The sequence below is a fragment of the Copadichromis virginalis genome, linkage group LG12 (genome assembly GCF_057382275.1).
Source record: "Copadichromis virginalis isolate Kocher_CV1m ecotype Utaka linkage group LG12, C_Virginalis_male_GT1.1, whole genome shotgun sequence".
Taxonomy (NCBI): domain Eukaryota; kingdom Metazoa; phylum Chordata; class Actinopteri; order Cichliformes; family Cichlidae; genus Copadichromis; species Copadichromis virginalis.
In genome coordinates this window covers 589,838-606,496 of record NC_140629.1, presented here as the reverse complement: position 1 = coordinate 606,496, position 16,659 = coordinate 589,838, and the positions used below count along the sequence as shown (strand labels likewise).

Sequence of the window (16,659 nt, the reverse complement as noted above, 5' to 3'; positions counted from 1 at the left end):
TTTAACATTTTAGGTGAATTTCTTGTTTAAAAACAGTTGCTTCTGTAGTGTTATAACAACATTTTTGTAAGGACACTGTTTTCATTTCCCCTCCCTTTAGGACCCTGTCATCAAGATACCATTCAGCAATGTGTACCAGCATGTGTGCACATACCGGGACCTGTACTATAAAACATTTGAGCTTCCTGCCTGCCCACCTGGTGTAGACCCGATCGTCACCTACCCTGTGGCTTTGAGTTGCCACTGCGGTCGCTGTGCCATGGACACATCTGACTGCACCTTTGAGAGCCTGCAACCTGACTTCTGCATGAATGACATCCCTTTCTACTACTAAAAGAAGCTCAATCATATTTAAACACATTATACAGAGTATACGGAAGCTGCCCTGTTGTTTAGAATCAACCAGTAATTACAAAAAAAAAAAAAAATGTTTCTGCTATCGAAATAAACACATGATGAATATTTCTCTCAAACAGTGTCTTAAAAAAAGATAAAAGGTAATTGACGCCTGACGTCTGAAAGTTGACGCCACAGCTGGAGTAACTTTAACTTTCCTCATATCTTAAGGCCAGCAGAGATTCAAAATGACATCTGTGTAAAATTTACATGGAAAAAAGTTCTTTCTGTAAAGTGATATATAACCTAATTCAACAGTTTATGAAGAATTTATGTCCCATTGCTAGTTTCAAGTCTTACTGATGTGACACGATGCATTCACTTCATAAACTGTGGATCCGATTACAGTCAGCCTTAGTAACTCTAATTTGTGACTCTAATTGGATTTCATCTACTTTAATTGGACATTAAAGTAGGCAAGAAAACTACATTGAAGATGGTTGAGCTGGCTAAACGCTGGTGGTAGAGATGAAGATGGCGGCTTGAATGGATCACCTATTAGTGAAGAAACGATTTGACTTTTACCAATGGGATCTTAATATCATAGCTGTTAACCTCCCTTGTGGCCATAAAATGTGGAAGCTGCAATGCCCATCATGTTGAAAAGAAAGTTCAAGTTCTCTGTTCAGCTAAAAGAGACTTTTTCACTGGGATGTCAGACCTCAGGATCTTAAGCAGAGAAACAGCCAGTTTTTTATTGATGAAAAATGTATTTCTTTATTTCTTTATGTGAAATAATTATGGAAGATAAGCAGTCAGATCGGGGTGTCGCTTCAGAACGCAACAACTGACAGCACCTTGGGTCATCCCTTTGTCGCTGACAATGTACCACCTGTTGGTCTTTTCATCATAGCACTCCAGATTGCAGAATAAGCCGCCATTGTAGAAACCTCCAACCACATACAGCTGGTCCTCCAGCACTGCAATGCCGAAGTTTTTACGAGGGTGTAACATGGGAGCAACGTTGCGCCAGCGTCTTGTTCTTGGGTCATATGCGATGACACTACGCAACTGAGTGATACCGTTAAAGCCACCAACCTGTGCAGACAAAGGACTTGTTACAGTCTGTAACGTAAAAATGTTCTATTGTAAAAAAGTAAATAGGTCTCCAGATTCCAAAATATCTGATTCTAGGGTAATTATAGAAATCACATTCCAATAACCCAGTACATGGTACTTGGAAAATAATACAGACTCCCAAATACAGGTACAGTAAACATTCCATGTTTGAATTTCTGTCCGTAATAAGAGTATGTTTTAAGCTCTTCTTACTACAAAGATTTCGTTATTGTAGGCGACCACGGCTCCCCCAGTCCTCCCGGTTTCCATGGGTGTGATCAGTGTCCACTGGTTGGTGTCAGGGTTGTAGGACTCAGCACATGACAGAGGTTCATCTTCAGTAAGACCACCACAAATGTACACCTAGAAATTAAAATCAAGTTTAAGTCAAAATTACTAGTTAGTTTGTTTGCTTGCTTGTTTTAATCAATTTTAAATCATGCCTTTTATCTGTTTTTGTTTCTAATGTCTCTGTAAAGCACTTTGAATCACCTTGTTGTTGAATTATGCTATACAAATAAATTTGCCTTGCCTTGCCTTGCCTTACTAGAATTAAATGTTTCAGCTTCCAGAAAAAACTTACAAACACTAAAAATGTCTGTGAAGGTTCTCAGTCATCCAGGTCATCGTATTCTAAGGAGCTTGGAAAGAAAAGCATCTGGACTTCTTTAAGTTGCTTGAAGACTTTTCACCTCTCATCCGAGAAGCTTCTTCAGATCTAAGAGTCAAATGGTGGAGAGTCCCAGATTTAAGCCCTGTGGGAGTTTCCCCCCAAGAGGGACAAAGGACCCCCTGATGATCCTCTACCTAATTACATGAGCCAAGGTGTGGGTCACAATCAGCCAGGGTTTCAGGTGAGCTCATTGTGAAACCTGGCCCCACCTTATCAAGCGAATTCCTGAGATCAGATGGCCCAGGATGTGAGTGGGCGTTAAGACGTCTGGGAAGGGAACTCAAAACTAGATTATAGATGGCAGACAGCTGGTGTCGTAAGCCACCGCCTCTGTTCAAAGATGGTCGCTCACAGTGGTCATAAATGGCTTCTTTCACTCCTCTTTCAAACAATCTGTCCTCCCTGTCCATAATGTGAACATTGGCATCCTCGAAAGAGTGACCTTTGTCCTTTAGATGCAGATGGACTGCTGAGTCTTGTCCCGTGGAGGTGGCTCTTCGATGTTGTGCCATGCGCTTGTGAAAAACTAAAAATGTTTTCATCAGATTTCTGTGTAGCTACTTTGCATAATAGTAGTAAAAATCTAAAAATGATGGTGTTATCCTAAAACATTTAGTTTTAGCAGAGGTTTGCTGCATTTATTTTCTGTATTTTGCAGACTTAAAAAATATGGATGCAGAAATTATAAAATTGCTATTTTTCACGATGTGAGGGTGAAGTAACCATAACCTTCTCCCTGAGCTGTTGGATTAATGGTAATAGAAATATTTAGCTTAAAAATAAAATATTATAAAACTGATACAATTCATAAACTATTCATATTTTCCACAGAAAGGTCCAGTGATGATTAAGCCCTCAAGCTGAAAAGTACATTTGCAAATCAGTGCCATGTTAAGCAAAACAAATAAAACAGGAATAAAGAAATTGCCAAACCATAATATTCTTTTTAAAAAAACATATGTTTACTGAGATTAAATTAACAAAGAGATCCCAACCGAACCAAAAAAAACCAAAACAATCCTTTGCAGGATTGTTATAAGTTTGCAAGAAAAAAAGTACCAACCAAGGAAAGAATGTCTTTCTCAATACTCATGACATAAATCTAAAAAAAATAAATAAATATTCACTTTTTAAAAATTACTCCCATTGGCCAGCTTTATAAGACTATTAAAAAATGTTTTTTGCACAGAAACTCACAGAAAAGTAATATTTTACTGTGCTCTCATGTTCCAGTGCATAAATGCGTTGGTTGGCTGGCTCCAAAAGATAATAAATCCCCATATGTTGTAAATCCAACTACATAGCCTTAAAAATCATTTTTACAGCCAGACACAAAAGGCCAAAAAAAACCTAATCCATATGGATAGTGTCCTGGCTACAATTTGGGTTTGTGACTGCTTTGGGACGTGTACTGACAGATTAAGGCAGTGGCAGGTGCATTTCTAATGGAATTATGTGACTGTACATTTTATTGACGCAGCTTGTTAACCAAGGTTGTTAGCATTACCAGTTAACTTTGTCCACCACTTTCTCCACAAAACCAACATGGCAGAGATCTTCCACTACCTCAATTCCACTTACCTTGCCGTGTAGTGTTGCAGCACCAGCTTCTGCCCTGCGCTTGTGCATCGATGCAATCATAGTCCACTGGTTGGTGTCAGGCTCATATCGTTCTGCAGTTTTCAGTTTCTTTTGGTTTTGGCACCCGCCCATAGCATATATGCAGCCATTCAGTGTGGCCACACTGAGAAAGCCCCGCTCTTCATGCATCGGCCCCACCTCTGTCCAGGTTTGGTTGGTGAGGCTGAACCTTCTCACATGACGTGAATAGCTTATGAAATCAAAACCTCCGATGCAATAGACACATCCATTGAGGTAAGCACAACCGTAGAATCCCAGAGAAGCATACCGTGTCCAGCTCAGCGGCACCCAGTGGTCAGCTCGGACATTGTACAACTCAATCTTGACACTTGGGAAATGACTCACCCATCCACCAACGGCCAATAAGACTTCAGACGGCAGGCGTGTTTGGGGCATAGGTCTCTCCACAATGGACTCATTTAGCATCTTCATGGCAGTGGTTACCATATCCATGCATGCCGGACTACTACTCACCACATCATTTCTGCTCACAGTGCCAACCAAGTACTCAGTGGGTATTAATAGTAGGCGGACCTGGATGAAAACAAGAATCATAAGGGGAAAAGGCAAGAAATACAACATTAGACTGTATATAAGAGTTGGATGTAGCCACCATGCCACCACCCATTAGTGAAGTATAGCACTATCCCTATAATCAAAATGTCATGGAATCACCCAGATAGCTATGGTAGCTCCTGGCATTGCCTCCAATCAGCTGTGGCATTGCCCTTAAAGACCCTAACATTACCTGTAAAGAGCCACAGCATCACCTGCCAAACAGCAATGGCAGGTCATGGCATTACCTCCAAACAAGCAGTGGTGCCACAGTCAAGCTTCAATGCCATTATCTGAGCACTGAGTAACCTCCTGCTGTAGAAACAGGTCCCACAATGAGGGTGTGTCCTGTTGTAAATGCCTAAGGTCCAGTCAGTAAGTTCTGGCAGAACACGATGGGCATAGTCAACTTTTCTGTCAGAAAAGCTAAAGTGCAGTTCAGACACATTATCAATAATGCACTTCTGAAAGTACAAAACAACGGCCAGTTTTATCTGGACGCAAGTGTAAATAATACTTTTACAATTTATTAAGGACTAAATGATGAGCACCTTCTGATGCACACTCCCAAGTGAATTAGAAACAGCCCCCCCACCCCCACCCCCAATGTGATTAAGAATGAAGAAGAATGATTCCCCTACATTAACTCTATTACCAAGCCTTAAGTTTGAGTAATTCTGCCATTGCAATTTTAGCTTTTTACACGTCAGCCATAAAAGGCTGATGGGCGAGCAGGTGGGCGGCCTGGACACCCAACTCTGTAAACACAATAGTGTACAATCAAACTTCTTTTTTTTTTTTTTGCATCAGGCATCAAGCTTATGTTTTATTTTTTATTCCCAATTCAAATTGCTACAGCGGAAGTTGCTTTCTATACTTTCAAACTGTACCATTCATTCAACAGCCCCTCACTGAGTAATAAACAAAATAAATGCACTTAGAGGTGCAATTAAATTGATATCCCATTTTCAGTTACCTGCTTGAGCAGTGCGGGCATGTCACACCCACGTTCCACAGGGGAATAGTTGATCCATCTGAGAATGGCCTCAAACACAGTGCTCTCCTGCTTCACATTGAGCTCATCATTCTCGATAAGATCTGATAGTTGCTGCACAGAGAGCTGAAGGAACTCCAAGGAGAGTGCACCAACCTCTTCAAAGTGATGGAGGATGTAGAGAAAGGCCTTTCCCCTGAGGTCAGGACAGTTGTGTAAGTGTGCCAGATTGTAGATACTGACGCAGTTATTTACACAAAGCTTCCTCTCCAGGAAGTCGCAGCAGGCTTGAATGACGCCAGTCACGATAAAGTGGTCTGCTTCCGCCAACAGCTCCAGTACATTGTCCTCCGTCACCACAACAGATTGGGTGTAGGCATATTCCAAAATGAGGCTCATTGCTTTTGGAGACACAGTGGGGAAGTTGTAGATCTTGTTTGATGGTAGTGGTTTGTAGCAGAAGAGATCCCTGTGCAGATTCAGATCAGCATTTTCACATTGTCTCTCTGTCATGGAACTTAAAAAGTACCTGATGTCGTGCAGCTCATAGTTAAATAGAATTTGTATAATTTTTCAGCTGCATGCTTACTTGAGCAAACTGTGATCAAAGAGATATGAAATTAAAGTAACAAAAATCTAAAATGACTTGATTTCAAATGGGCAATCTCCTATTTAAGGTCATCTATTCAGACGTGCAGAAAAACATTCAGCATTGCTGCTATGTTTAGACAGACAGAAAGATATAGAGTTGTCTAGGCATTGTAGCAAATATTCCTATACAGTAACAGGGTTAGGGCGACAGGGGACAGCAGGCATTAAATAGCTGCAAATATAATAACTGAATTTCACATTATCAAATTTACTGACTAGACAGAATTGGAAAGAGCAGACATGTCCCAATGCAACAGAAATGGCATATCATTGGCCACCTCTCAGTCTGGCCCCAAATTGATTACCTGCCTATTTAGACATACAATTTCAGCTAAACTGGTGAAGGCACAGCTAATATCACCACTGATGTGGTCCTTTTGGTGCAGGCCAGTTTGTGCACAAATTTATTAGAACTGCTGCTGCTGTTGTCGTGCTGATGAAATATAATCAGAAAGCCAGTTTATAGCGTCTGTAATCTTTCAAACTACCTCTTAACGGCTCATTGTGGAGTCAAACACAAACCTACACTATATATGTATCCCAACAAACCTCCCAAAATAAATAACTAAATAAAAATACAGGACTGATTTTTTCCCCCCTAAAAATTGCTCCAGAACATTTCTAGTGGTCAAAAAGTACAGTGTAACATTGAAACCTCCCAATACCTGCTGCACTGTGTTACATGAAAACTTTGAAGTAGGATAAATGCAGAACCAAACCACAGCCAAACAACACAGGCCTGCTCACCTGAAGTATGCACTGCAGTTACAGAGGATGATCCTGTGAATTTTAAACTCAACATCTCCAGCTCGGATCACAGAGTCACAAACCTCTCCATCCAGAAAAAGCTCCCTAAAGACGGTACTACGGGCGCTGGTCATTATTCAGATGTTACTCAAGATGTTTAAACTTCTAAAAAATCTCCTGTTTAGTGTTTTCCTTTAGAGATCTGCCTACAGTTTGTGAGGTACTTTGTCTAAATTACTGATTACGTTAACTTATGCTGCCTGGAAAGTGTCACTACTCTGTTTATATTTGAAAATCATAGTGTATCATTCCGTTAATTGACTGTGTGCACGTTAGCATATGCTACTTCCGGTGCGGAAACGCCTTTGGGGAGCTTTGTTTCCGGTGTCCTATTCGCACCTGGTTTATGGTCCAAAACAAGTTAAGCAAATGAATGAATCAAGCGGCAATTTACATTTCTATAGATGTCTTGGGCATTTACCCAATATATCTGTAAATGATGTTCATCGACTTGTTGATATTTTTTCCCTGCACCTCAGGGCAAAAGAGAAAAGGGATTCAAATGTTATATTTCTCAGCTGTCCCTCGTTTATCGCGGGTGTTATGTTCTAAAAATAACCAGCGATAGGTGAAATCAAGTTGCCAATTTTATTTTTTGACGGTGCAAAACGTTTCGTGGACATCGTGGACATACAGTACTGCACTTCAGAGTCACACTGCAGCGATTCTGTACTGTACAGGAGAGACGTCACGGAGGAGATCGTCTGCAGCGATCAGGACACAATGTGACATAAAAAAAAATAAGCATGCAAACTTGCACTAAAAAAATCTGCGAAACAGCGAGGTGAAAGGTGAACCGCGTTATTAGCGAGGGACCGCTGTAATTTTGAAGGTAAGTCACAACATACTCTTCGTAAATACTAATGTATAGAAACCGTTACCAGCAATCATTCATTTTTTGTGTGGCTTTTTTCAGGGTTTGTTAACATGCTGTGTAGGTGTGTACTTGACTAGCTGATCTCGACATAACGGGGAAACATCTGGTTTGACTATTCTTCACCTGTAGTTTGAATGCTGAACATCTGCCTGTTTAAATCACGAGACCAGTCACTATACAGAGATGTGCTTCTGAATGTGGACGAGGTGTCTTCTGCTGCAGTGATGCAGTTCTGCTTGTGTTGAGTGATGTAAACAACTGATCGATCTAAACTCTTTAAACGTAAAAATTGATCATTAGATTTTTTATGACACAACAGTGGTGAGTGTTCCCACCTTCTGCTCTTTGTAACTTAACGCGATCTTTCCGTTTTCGAGTTTTGGACATGATTTTGGAGTATATCTTCGCAGTAGCGATTGACCGCAAAGTAAAGCTACCGGAAATGTACAACCCCACATCCGGTCTCAAACCAGGAATTTAGCATTTTCTCGTACACAGGGTCAATTTGGTTCCACACATTTGTGAGAGCAAACATTCTCTGTCATGAACTTAAACAAGAACCGATTGAGCTCAAGGATGAGTGACTCCCACTTGCGTGATATTTTATGCATCTCAACCACTTCCCTCAAAGCAGACCTAATTGCTTTACTAAACTCTAGATCTCAGTATCACCCCTCTCATTAGTCCAGGGATGCCCAAATTCTGTACTGGAGAGCTGCTATGCATGTTTTAGTTCTTTCTGGTTTAGCACAGTTGAATCAAATGAAGAGCAGGCCTCCAGGAGTGACATCCCTGCATTACTCATGTGTTTCTGAACAGTAAAAAGCATAAAGCATGCTAATGCAATACACAAAAGGAAACGTATTTTGTTAAACTCTTAAGATTTGGTTTTAACTGTTGATGTTATGCTCTTAATTCATAGTTGAGTGTGTTGTGTACATATTGTGTAAATTTACAAATGTGTTTATTTCTTGCAGCAAGTGAACTTCCAGTTGTGCAATCTTCCAGTATGTGAAAAACTTTGGCTTCCTGAAAGGTCTTGTAAAAGTCAAAGGGCGAAATTCACTTTAAAAAAAACTTTATTGATAACAGAACACTTTTCATTACTTATAAGGCCTGTTTAAATGTTCATTAGGCAAAGATATTGCAAACTCATGGAAATGTAGGGTATTCTATACAGTTTGTTCAATGTTGTCTGACTCTCCAGATATAAATGAAAGGTGGAATTGTGTCTTTAGAGTTGTAAATGCTTGCCTGAGTGTCTTTTATTTAGGTACATTTCTATTTTAAAAATAACGGGTAATTGTGACTATTAAAATTGTTCTTCATTATATTTTCATGTAACTTTGTTATGAAAAAAAAAGTCAAAAGGAACCATTGGCCCCCAGGCATCTTCACTTTATAAAATTTGGCCCTCTTTGCAAAAAGTTTGGACACCCCTGGCCTACATAATAAGAAGTACACACTTGGAGTTTTTTTTTTAAATTAAAAAAACTGTTCGATCGTGGCTCAAGAGTTGGGAGTTCGCCTTGTAATCGGAAGGTTGCCGGTTCGAGTCCCGGCTTGGACAGTCTCGGTCGTTGTGTCCTTGGGCAAGACACTTCACCCGTTGCCTACTGGTGGTGGTCAGAGGGCCAGGTGGCGCTAGTGTCCGGCAGCCTCGCCTCTGTCAGTGCGCCCCAGGGTGGCTGTGGCTACAATGTAGCTTGCCATCACCAGTGTGTGAATGTGTGTGTGAATGGGTGGATGACTGGATATGTAAAGCGCTTTGGGGTCCTTAGGGACTAGTAAAGCGCTATATAAATACAGGCCATTTACCATTTACTAGGGCTGCCACGATTAGTCGACTAGTCACGATTACGTCGACTATCAAAATCGTCGAAGACTAATTTAATAGTCGACGTGTCGTTTGAAGCTTTGTACGGAGCCCCGCAGGGGACATGGGAGAAAAAAAAATTAAGACAGACTTTTGCGAGATCTCGCAAAAGTTGAATTCCAACAATGGCGGCAGCTACTTTGTTGTAATATTACTCTTTCTGGGTCACAAAATACACTTTTAAGATATTTTGAGGCGTGAATGTAGTTGTGTAAACGTCAGATACCTGCTCGGTTTACAAGACATCACATATTTGCAAAAGTGCTCCGACGTTTTTGGAGATCTGACACCCACTAGCTCGAAGCTAACGGGAGGTCGAGACCTACTACAGCCGGGAGGAACACCGCTTTCCCGGCACATCGTGCCTCGACCTCCCGGTCGGCTTCGAGCTGGCGGCCTCCGAAGAATGCGGCTAAAACTTTTGCGAGATCTCGCAAAAGTCTGTCTTAATTTTTTTTTCTCCCATGTCCCCTGCGGGGCTCCGTAGCTTTGTAAGATCCCAAAAGACACATGAATAAGTAGTAGGATTTGAGAGTGTAATAACAGACTGAAACAGAAGATGGCAGCACTGCATGTACAAGGACGCCAGCTGCAGTGTTGCCAACTTAGCGACTTTGTCGCTATATTTAACGAGTTTTCAGACCCCCTTAGCGACTTTTTTTCTAAAAAGCGACTAGCGACAAATCTGGCGACTTTTTCTGGTATTATTGGAGACTTATTTATGACGACTTTTTGACGTGAAAACGCATATCGCTCTTACTCGCAACAGGCAGCGGTGATACCTTGGGCACCTCACCCATGCCAAAGCGCTCACAGGCGGAGGATAGTCCTCCCCCAGCTGCTATCAGGGCAGGAGACCTGTGATATCATGAGACAACACCTGTGCGTCCAAACGGCAAATGAATCGCGCATGAGCGAAGCCGCTGCTCCCGCACTGACTGTAACGCAGTCAGTTCTTCTTTTATCGTTATGCTGTTTTGTGGATCACAAGGTTTAAAACTACTTATCTCTCACACTAGAGCAAGAGCACTAGCTCGATAGCTAGCTGGGGTTCAAGGCTCGCTAGAGCCGGTGAGAACACCGGACTCCCGGCAAATCGTTTTCAAACCCACCGCCGTCTTTCGCTACTCAGGTTAAACATGATATCTAAGTCACTTAGATAACTTAAAAATGTTATTGTTTGGGTTTTTTCATTTGTTCCTGAGTAAATCGGTTTGGCTGAGATTAAAGTTATAATTTATACAGTCATTGGTTTTTACACAGCTGAATAAACATCAAGCAGACAGCTGATCATCAGAAGTGTGAGATGCTCGAGAATATACTCTGGTGTCCTGTTATATTTTAGATAGCAAGGAGCAGACGGCTGAGTTTATTAAACTTCACCGAAACAATCTGCAAATTTAATTAAAATTTAATAAACTATCATCTTGTCTTTATTTTTTAGTTAGCACATACACTTAAAGCTGTAAGCTAATGATAGTTATATTAGAGCAGATGCATGCTGGTGCAGTAAGCTCTATGTTGCATGATCTGATTAGTGGACTAATCGCAAAAATAATCGGTGACTAGTCGACTATCAAAATAAACGTTTGTGGCAGCCCTATTCGATACTGTCAGTCATGAAATTCTAATAAAAAAAATGGAAAGTATGGGTTTAGGGGAGTGGTTTTGGGCTGATAAAAAGCTATGTAGTGAATATGCAACAATATGTACAAATAAATGAGTAGGAATCTAAATTGATGGATGTTGCTTGTGACATACCTCAAAGATCAGTATTAGGTCCAAAAGAATTCATGGATTCTTTATTGTCATTCGCATCACATGTTTACATGAGGTGTAACGAAAATTACGTGCACGTGGTCCCGGAGCGAAAGAAACAGAGTAACGAAGAAACAGAATAAAAAGAAAACAGAATAACAAGTAATAAGTATTTCAAATAAATCTATGCAATATATCGGGTGTGACTGCTTTTATTTTCTATTTCTGGTACAATACTAGCCTGCAAGCAGGAAAGAAATGATAAGGCAGGGAGTACATGTAACATTATGAGAAAACAGTGCTGAGCATGCTTCTGACTACTAACAACAGGCCAAACCATGGTCTCACACTGCCACCTACTGGTACAAAAATGGAGCATCAGCTACAAATATCCCAGACTAGTTACCAGGTCTATAGTTAAAACTAGTTAATTTAGAGGATTTTCAAAAGAAAATATCACTTACATTTAAAGTAAAATAGCTGAAATATAAGTTAATTCACATAAGTGTGATTAGACGTTAGTGGCTATCACACACACACACGTTCATACTGTTGCTCTTTGATTAGATAACTCTATGGCTGCTGTCAATATACAGGCGAAGCTTACGGGTTATGCAGCCAACTTTGTAAGTTGGATCATTAAGTCTATGAATCACCCTGTTAAGCACAAAAAGGTGCTTACACAACTGAAAAAATCTGATATGTCTTTTCCACAGGGGACTCACCTTTGTATAGCAGACCGATATAGATTGAAGACTGGTTGGGTTGGCCAAATAGTCCATTCCAACTTTAACTCTAAGACAGAGGGGTGGCCATCCTTATGGGTAAAAACGTCCCATTTCCTGTATCAACCATTTTATCTGATCCTATGGGTCCTTATTATGGGTCCGTATTACTGTGGTTGGCCAACATTATGGACTTTATGGACAACTTTATGAACTGATTTAAGCCAACATTTACGCCCCCAAATGGGATGATGAAACCTTAATTGTCTATTAATTCTCGTGAATTCTGGATATGACAACACACAATCTCATTTTAGCCGGAGGTACAAGCTGTGTGCTCTCTAACCTAGAAAGAAGCTCTAATAAGGATACTCATCCAGGGCATGCTCCGACTATATTCCTGTCCACAAAATGTTCTATTGGATAAATTCATTTGTCACTGATAAATGTCCTCTTCCACTTATTGAAACTTGCAATTATCAATCTATTGTTATTTCAGATCATACCCCCCTATTGATGAGATGGGGGTTGGATGCCTCACAGCCCTCCGCCTCTGGCAGTGGCCCTTTCTACTAAGGAGGCAAGAGTTCTGCATGTCCTGGTGACCCTCCACCTGTTTCACAGGTGGGTGCAGCCTGATCTATCTAGTGAAAGTCTAGACAGACCAGACCAGCTCAACCACACAGACACTTCCTACCTGATTTGAGGACAAAAGCAGAGTATGCAATATGTGGGACAAACAAACACACACACACACACAAATGGCAAATGTGAGATCATGGGAATCTAAGCAGCTTGAACCGAAAGTGACTAAAAATTGTCAAGGCTGAGCAGGACTCAAGCGCAGACTACGAATCACAATAAACATTTTTTTTATTTACATGACACAGAGTGCACTATATACAAGTGGGGAGAAGGGGTCCAGCGAATCCAGAGGTCCATGGAGGGTGGGGGGCTCCAAAGGCTCACTGCAACTGCCACACTCACGAACAGGGTCTCAAGGCGGGGCACGGAAAATCTATATACAAGGACAAAATGTTAAATGCCAAGCAAAGCACAAAGAGAAATCAAAATATTTCCAAAGCTAGAATTGCACTAACGAATGTTACACAGTAGTCCAGCGACAAAGGGCTCCAAGCAACTGCCTTCAGAAGTGGCTGGTAAACAGGATGATGAACCTCAGGTGAGAAATTGCTTGCAGGTGTGAGGACAGCAACCGGGAGCCCATGATTAGGTCCACCCAGGCATCGCGTTGTGAGCAGGGAAGCAAGAAAGAAAGTGAGAGAAACAAAAACAAATACATATACATGTAGCGTAACTGGACCATGACAGTAATATTTCAGTTTGATCAACCATCTCAACAAGTTCAATTACTTTCTTTTCAAGCTGCTTACACTACATTGACTTTTGTTTTTACACAATCTCAGAAGAGGAGAGCCACTGAGGGAACGCCTTCCGCCCTCCAACGCCTCCACCGTGACCTCCACTTCTGAGAGGAATTGCCTACAGATCAAGCATGGAGTGTGCCTGAATGGACATACAGAACTCCAAGGTTCGGCCCAGTGTTGAGGGTTTTCCCAAAGGAGAGGGCCCGGCGGGCGGTGCCTCACAGCCCTCTGCCTCTGGGAGTGGCCCCTTTCTACTAAGGAGGCAAGAGGTGGCCAGGAGTCTGTCAGCGAGTTCTGCATGTCCTGGTGACCCTCCACCTGTTTCACAGGTGGGTGCAGCCTGATCTATCTAGTGAAAGTCTAGACAGACCAGACCAGCTCAACCACACAGACACTTCCTACCTGATTTGAGGACAAAAGCAGAGTATGCAATATGTGGGACACACACACACACACACACACACACACTCACAGATCAGTTGAAAGGGACAGAAGAAATGGCAAAAGTGAGAATATCTCACACACACACACAACAGAGGGGGAAGAGATAGAGAAATTGGCAAATGTGAGATCATGCTAAGCAGCTTGAACTGAAAGTGACTGGAAATGTTTACGTTAGATCAGCCACCCATCCATTCTCTGCTGTGTTTCTTTTCCAGTGTCACAGGGCAGCTCGAGCCTATCCCAGCTATCTTAGGGCGAGAAGCAGGGTACACCCTCGACAGGTCACCAGTCTGTTACAGGGCTAACACATAGACGCAGAAAACCATTCGCACCTATCGCCAATTTACACTCTTCGATTACCTATTGCCACTAACTGCAGGTCGTTGGACTGTGGCAGGAAGCCGGAGTACAAGGAAAGAACCCACGCAAAAACAGGAAGAACATGCAAACTCCACACAGAGCGACGGTAGAGCTGAACTCAAGACCTTCTTCCTGTGCGGTAACGGTGCTAACCACTGTGCCGCCCGCGTGTGAGCAACCGTCTCCCAGAAATTTAAAAAAGTTCAGTTACTTTCTTTCAAGCTGCTTACACTACATTGACTTTTGTTTTTACACAATCTCAGAAGAGGAGAGCCACTGAGGGAACGCCTTCCGCCCTCCGACGCCTCCACCGTGACCTCCACTTCTGAGAGGAATTGCCCACAGATCAAGCATGGAGTGTGCCTGAATGGACATGCAGAACTCCAAGGTTCGGCCCAGTGTTGAGGGTTTTCCCAAAGGAGAGGGCCCGGCGGGCGGTGCCTCACAGCCCTCTGCCTCTGGGAGTGGCCCCTTTCTACTAAGGAAGCAAGAGGTGGCCAGGAGTCTGTCAGCGAGTTCTGCATGTCCTGGTGACCCTCCACCTGTTTCACAGGTGGGTGCAGCCTGATCTATCTAGTGAAAGTCTAGACAGACCAGACCAGCTCAACCACACAGACAAATCCTACCTGATTTGAGGACAAAAGCAGAGTATGCAATATGTGGGACACACACACACACACACACACACACACACACACACACTCACTCACAGATCAGTTGAAAGGCACAGAAGAAATGGCAAAAGTGAGAATATCTCACACACACACACAACAGAGGGGGAAGAGATAGAGAAATTGGCAAATGTGAGATCATGCTAAGCAGCTCGAACTGAAAGTGACTGGAAATATTTACGTTTGATCAGCCACCCATCCATTCTCTGCTGTGTTTCTTTTCCAGTGTCACAGGGCAGCTCGAGCCTATCCCAGCTATCTTAGGGCGAGAAGCAGGGTGCACCCTCGACAGGTCACCAGTCTGTTACAGGGCTAACACAGATACAGACAACCCTAGACACTTAAGAGCATTTCAGAGTTTCTCCACAAACTAGGATTTTGGAAAGAGGCCGGAGCACGTGGAGTGAACCCCCACAAACACTTTGAGAACATGAGAAATCCATACAGAAAGACCTCAGCCTGATAGTGGAGTTGAACTCAGGACCTTCTTGCTGTGCGGGCAACTATATTAACCACTGTGCCACCGTGTTGCCCTTGTTTGTTCACCCGTCAATGAATTCATTTACTTCATTACTAAGCTTCTTACCTTTACACATGCACCCACACACAGGGGAAAGAGCTAGAGGAAATGGCAAATGTTAGATGATAATCTCTCTCTCACTCACACACACAAGACAAGGGGAGAGAGAAAGAAGAAATGACAAATGTGAGATCATCGCACGCACACACACACACACCCACTGCTCCACCCCTCCCCTGATGCTGCTCAGCCACAAACCACACCCCGCCACAGGCACGTGCAGAGGGGGGGCTAGAGGGGCTTGAGCACCCGCCCCTTTCCTGATGGGTGCCCAAAGTGCCCTTTTGTTGAGGCAACTTTTTAAAAAAAATTATTATTTTTTTTATGTGTGTGTGTGTGCGTGCGGAGTCTTGTCTGTGCCCATCAACAATAATATTTAACTATTAATCACAGTTTTGCTAAATAAAAGGATCTGGCTTGCATCAGTCACATGATCACATTTAACCAATGATCGCCCTTGACGGCAGAACGCGCTGGTTACGAGCCGGGAACGAGCTCACAAAGAGCACGCGCATTTGTTGCGGTCCGGAGCTGTAGGAGAAACACAAGTTAACTCAGAGACACAGACTGATGCGACAAACCCAGTAAGTAGGTGCACAGCGTGCACTGTAGTGTATAGCACCCAGGAGTATTAGCTTATTACGTACACGTTGGTAAGTTGTCTTGTGGCAACTGACGAACTGAAACAAACGAGCGTGCTGTGTGTGCAACAGCGCGACAAACATTACCTGTCCTTTTATTAACTGCACAAGCAGTGCTGGTCACAGCTGCTGGCTACCTGTGTAAGGCTGTCATGGATCTGTAGCTCTGTCACCGTTTTAGGGAACATATTTAGTTTTAAAGTAAGTTTCCGGGCTTTTCCTGCCTTTCTGGAGGGATTATATTTCACTAAAAAACGATCTAATATGCATGTCCACATAATAATTATTATAATTATAATATATTAAAAACACACGCTGTATTTTAAAGAACATACATTAAGAAGCAGATTATATTAGATTTATATTTTAAATAAGACAAAAGTTGGATTTTACAGCAGTAAAATTATTGTATCTCTGCAGTTTAAAAATGTAATAAGCTTTGCCCCTGCACAGAGTGGATAGTGAAACAAATGGAATCATCATAAATACATTATTTCATATTTATTACTTCCCCCTCCTCATTGCGTTATTATTGTAGCTCTAGTAATAAATAATAATGTAAG

General features: G+C 42.2%; 1 protein-coding gene and 1 long non-coding RNA gene across 2 annotated transcripts; both read right to left on the bottom strand.

Moving 5' to 3' along the window:
* Positions 1-1,086: 1,086 nt before the first annotated feature.
* Positions 1,087-7,032, bottom strand: LOC146696172 (kelch-like protein 10). The gene is made up of 5 exons (XM_085474268.1): positions 6,717-7,032; positions 5,301-5,787; positions 3,710-4,303; positions 1,669-1,818; positions 1,087-1,434 (listed from the first exon to the last, which is right to left on the bottom strand). Exons 1-5 carry the CDS (start codon positions 6,848-6,850, stop codon positions 1,135-1,137), a joined length of 1,665 nt encoding a protein of 554 aa, XP_085330394.1. The 5' UTR covers positions 6,851-7,032; the 3' UTR covers positions 1,087-1,134.
* Positions 7,033-12,867: 5,835 nt separating this feature from the next.
* On the bottom strand, positions 12,868-13,754 carry LOC146696171 (uncharacterized). The gene is made up of 2 exons (XR_014923168.1): positions 13,113-13,754; positions 12,868-13,030 (listed from the first exon to the last, which is right to left on the bottom strand). It is a non-coding gene; the product is annotated as an uncharacterized LOC146696171 (long non-coding RNA).
* Between the last annotated feature and the right edge of the window lie 2,905 nt (positions 13,755-16,659).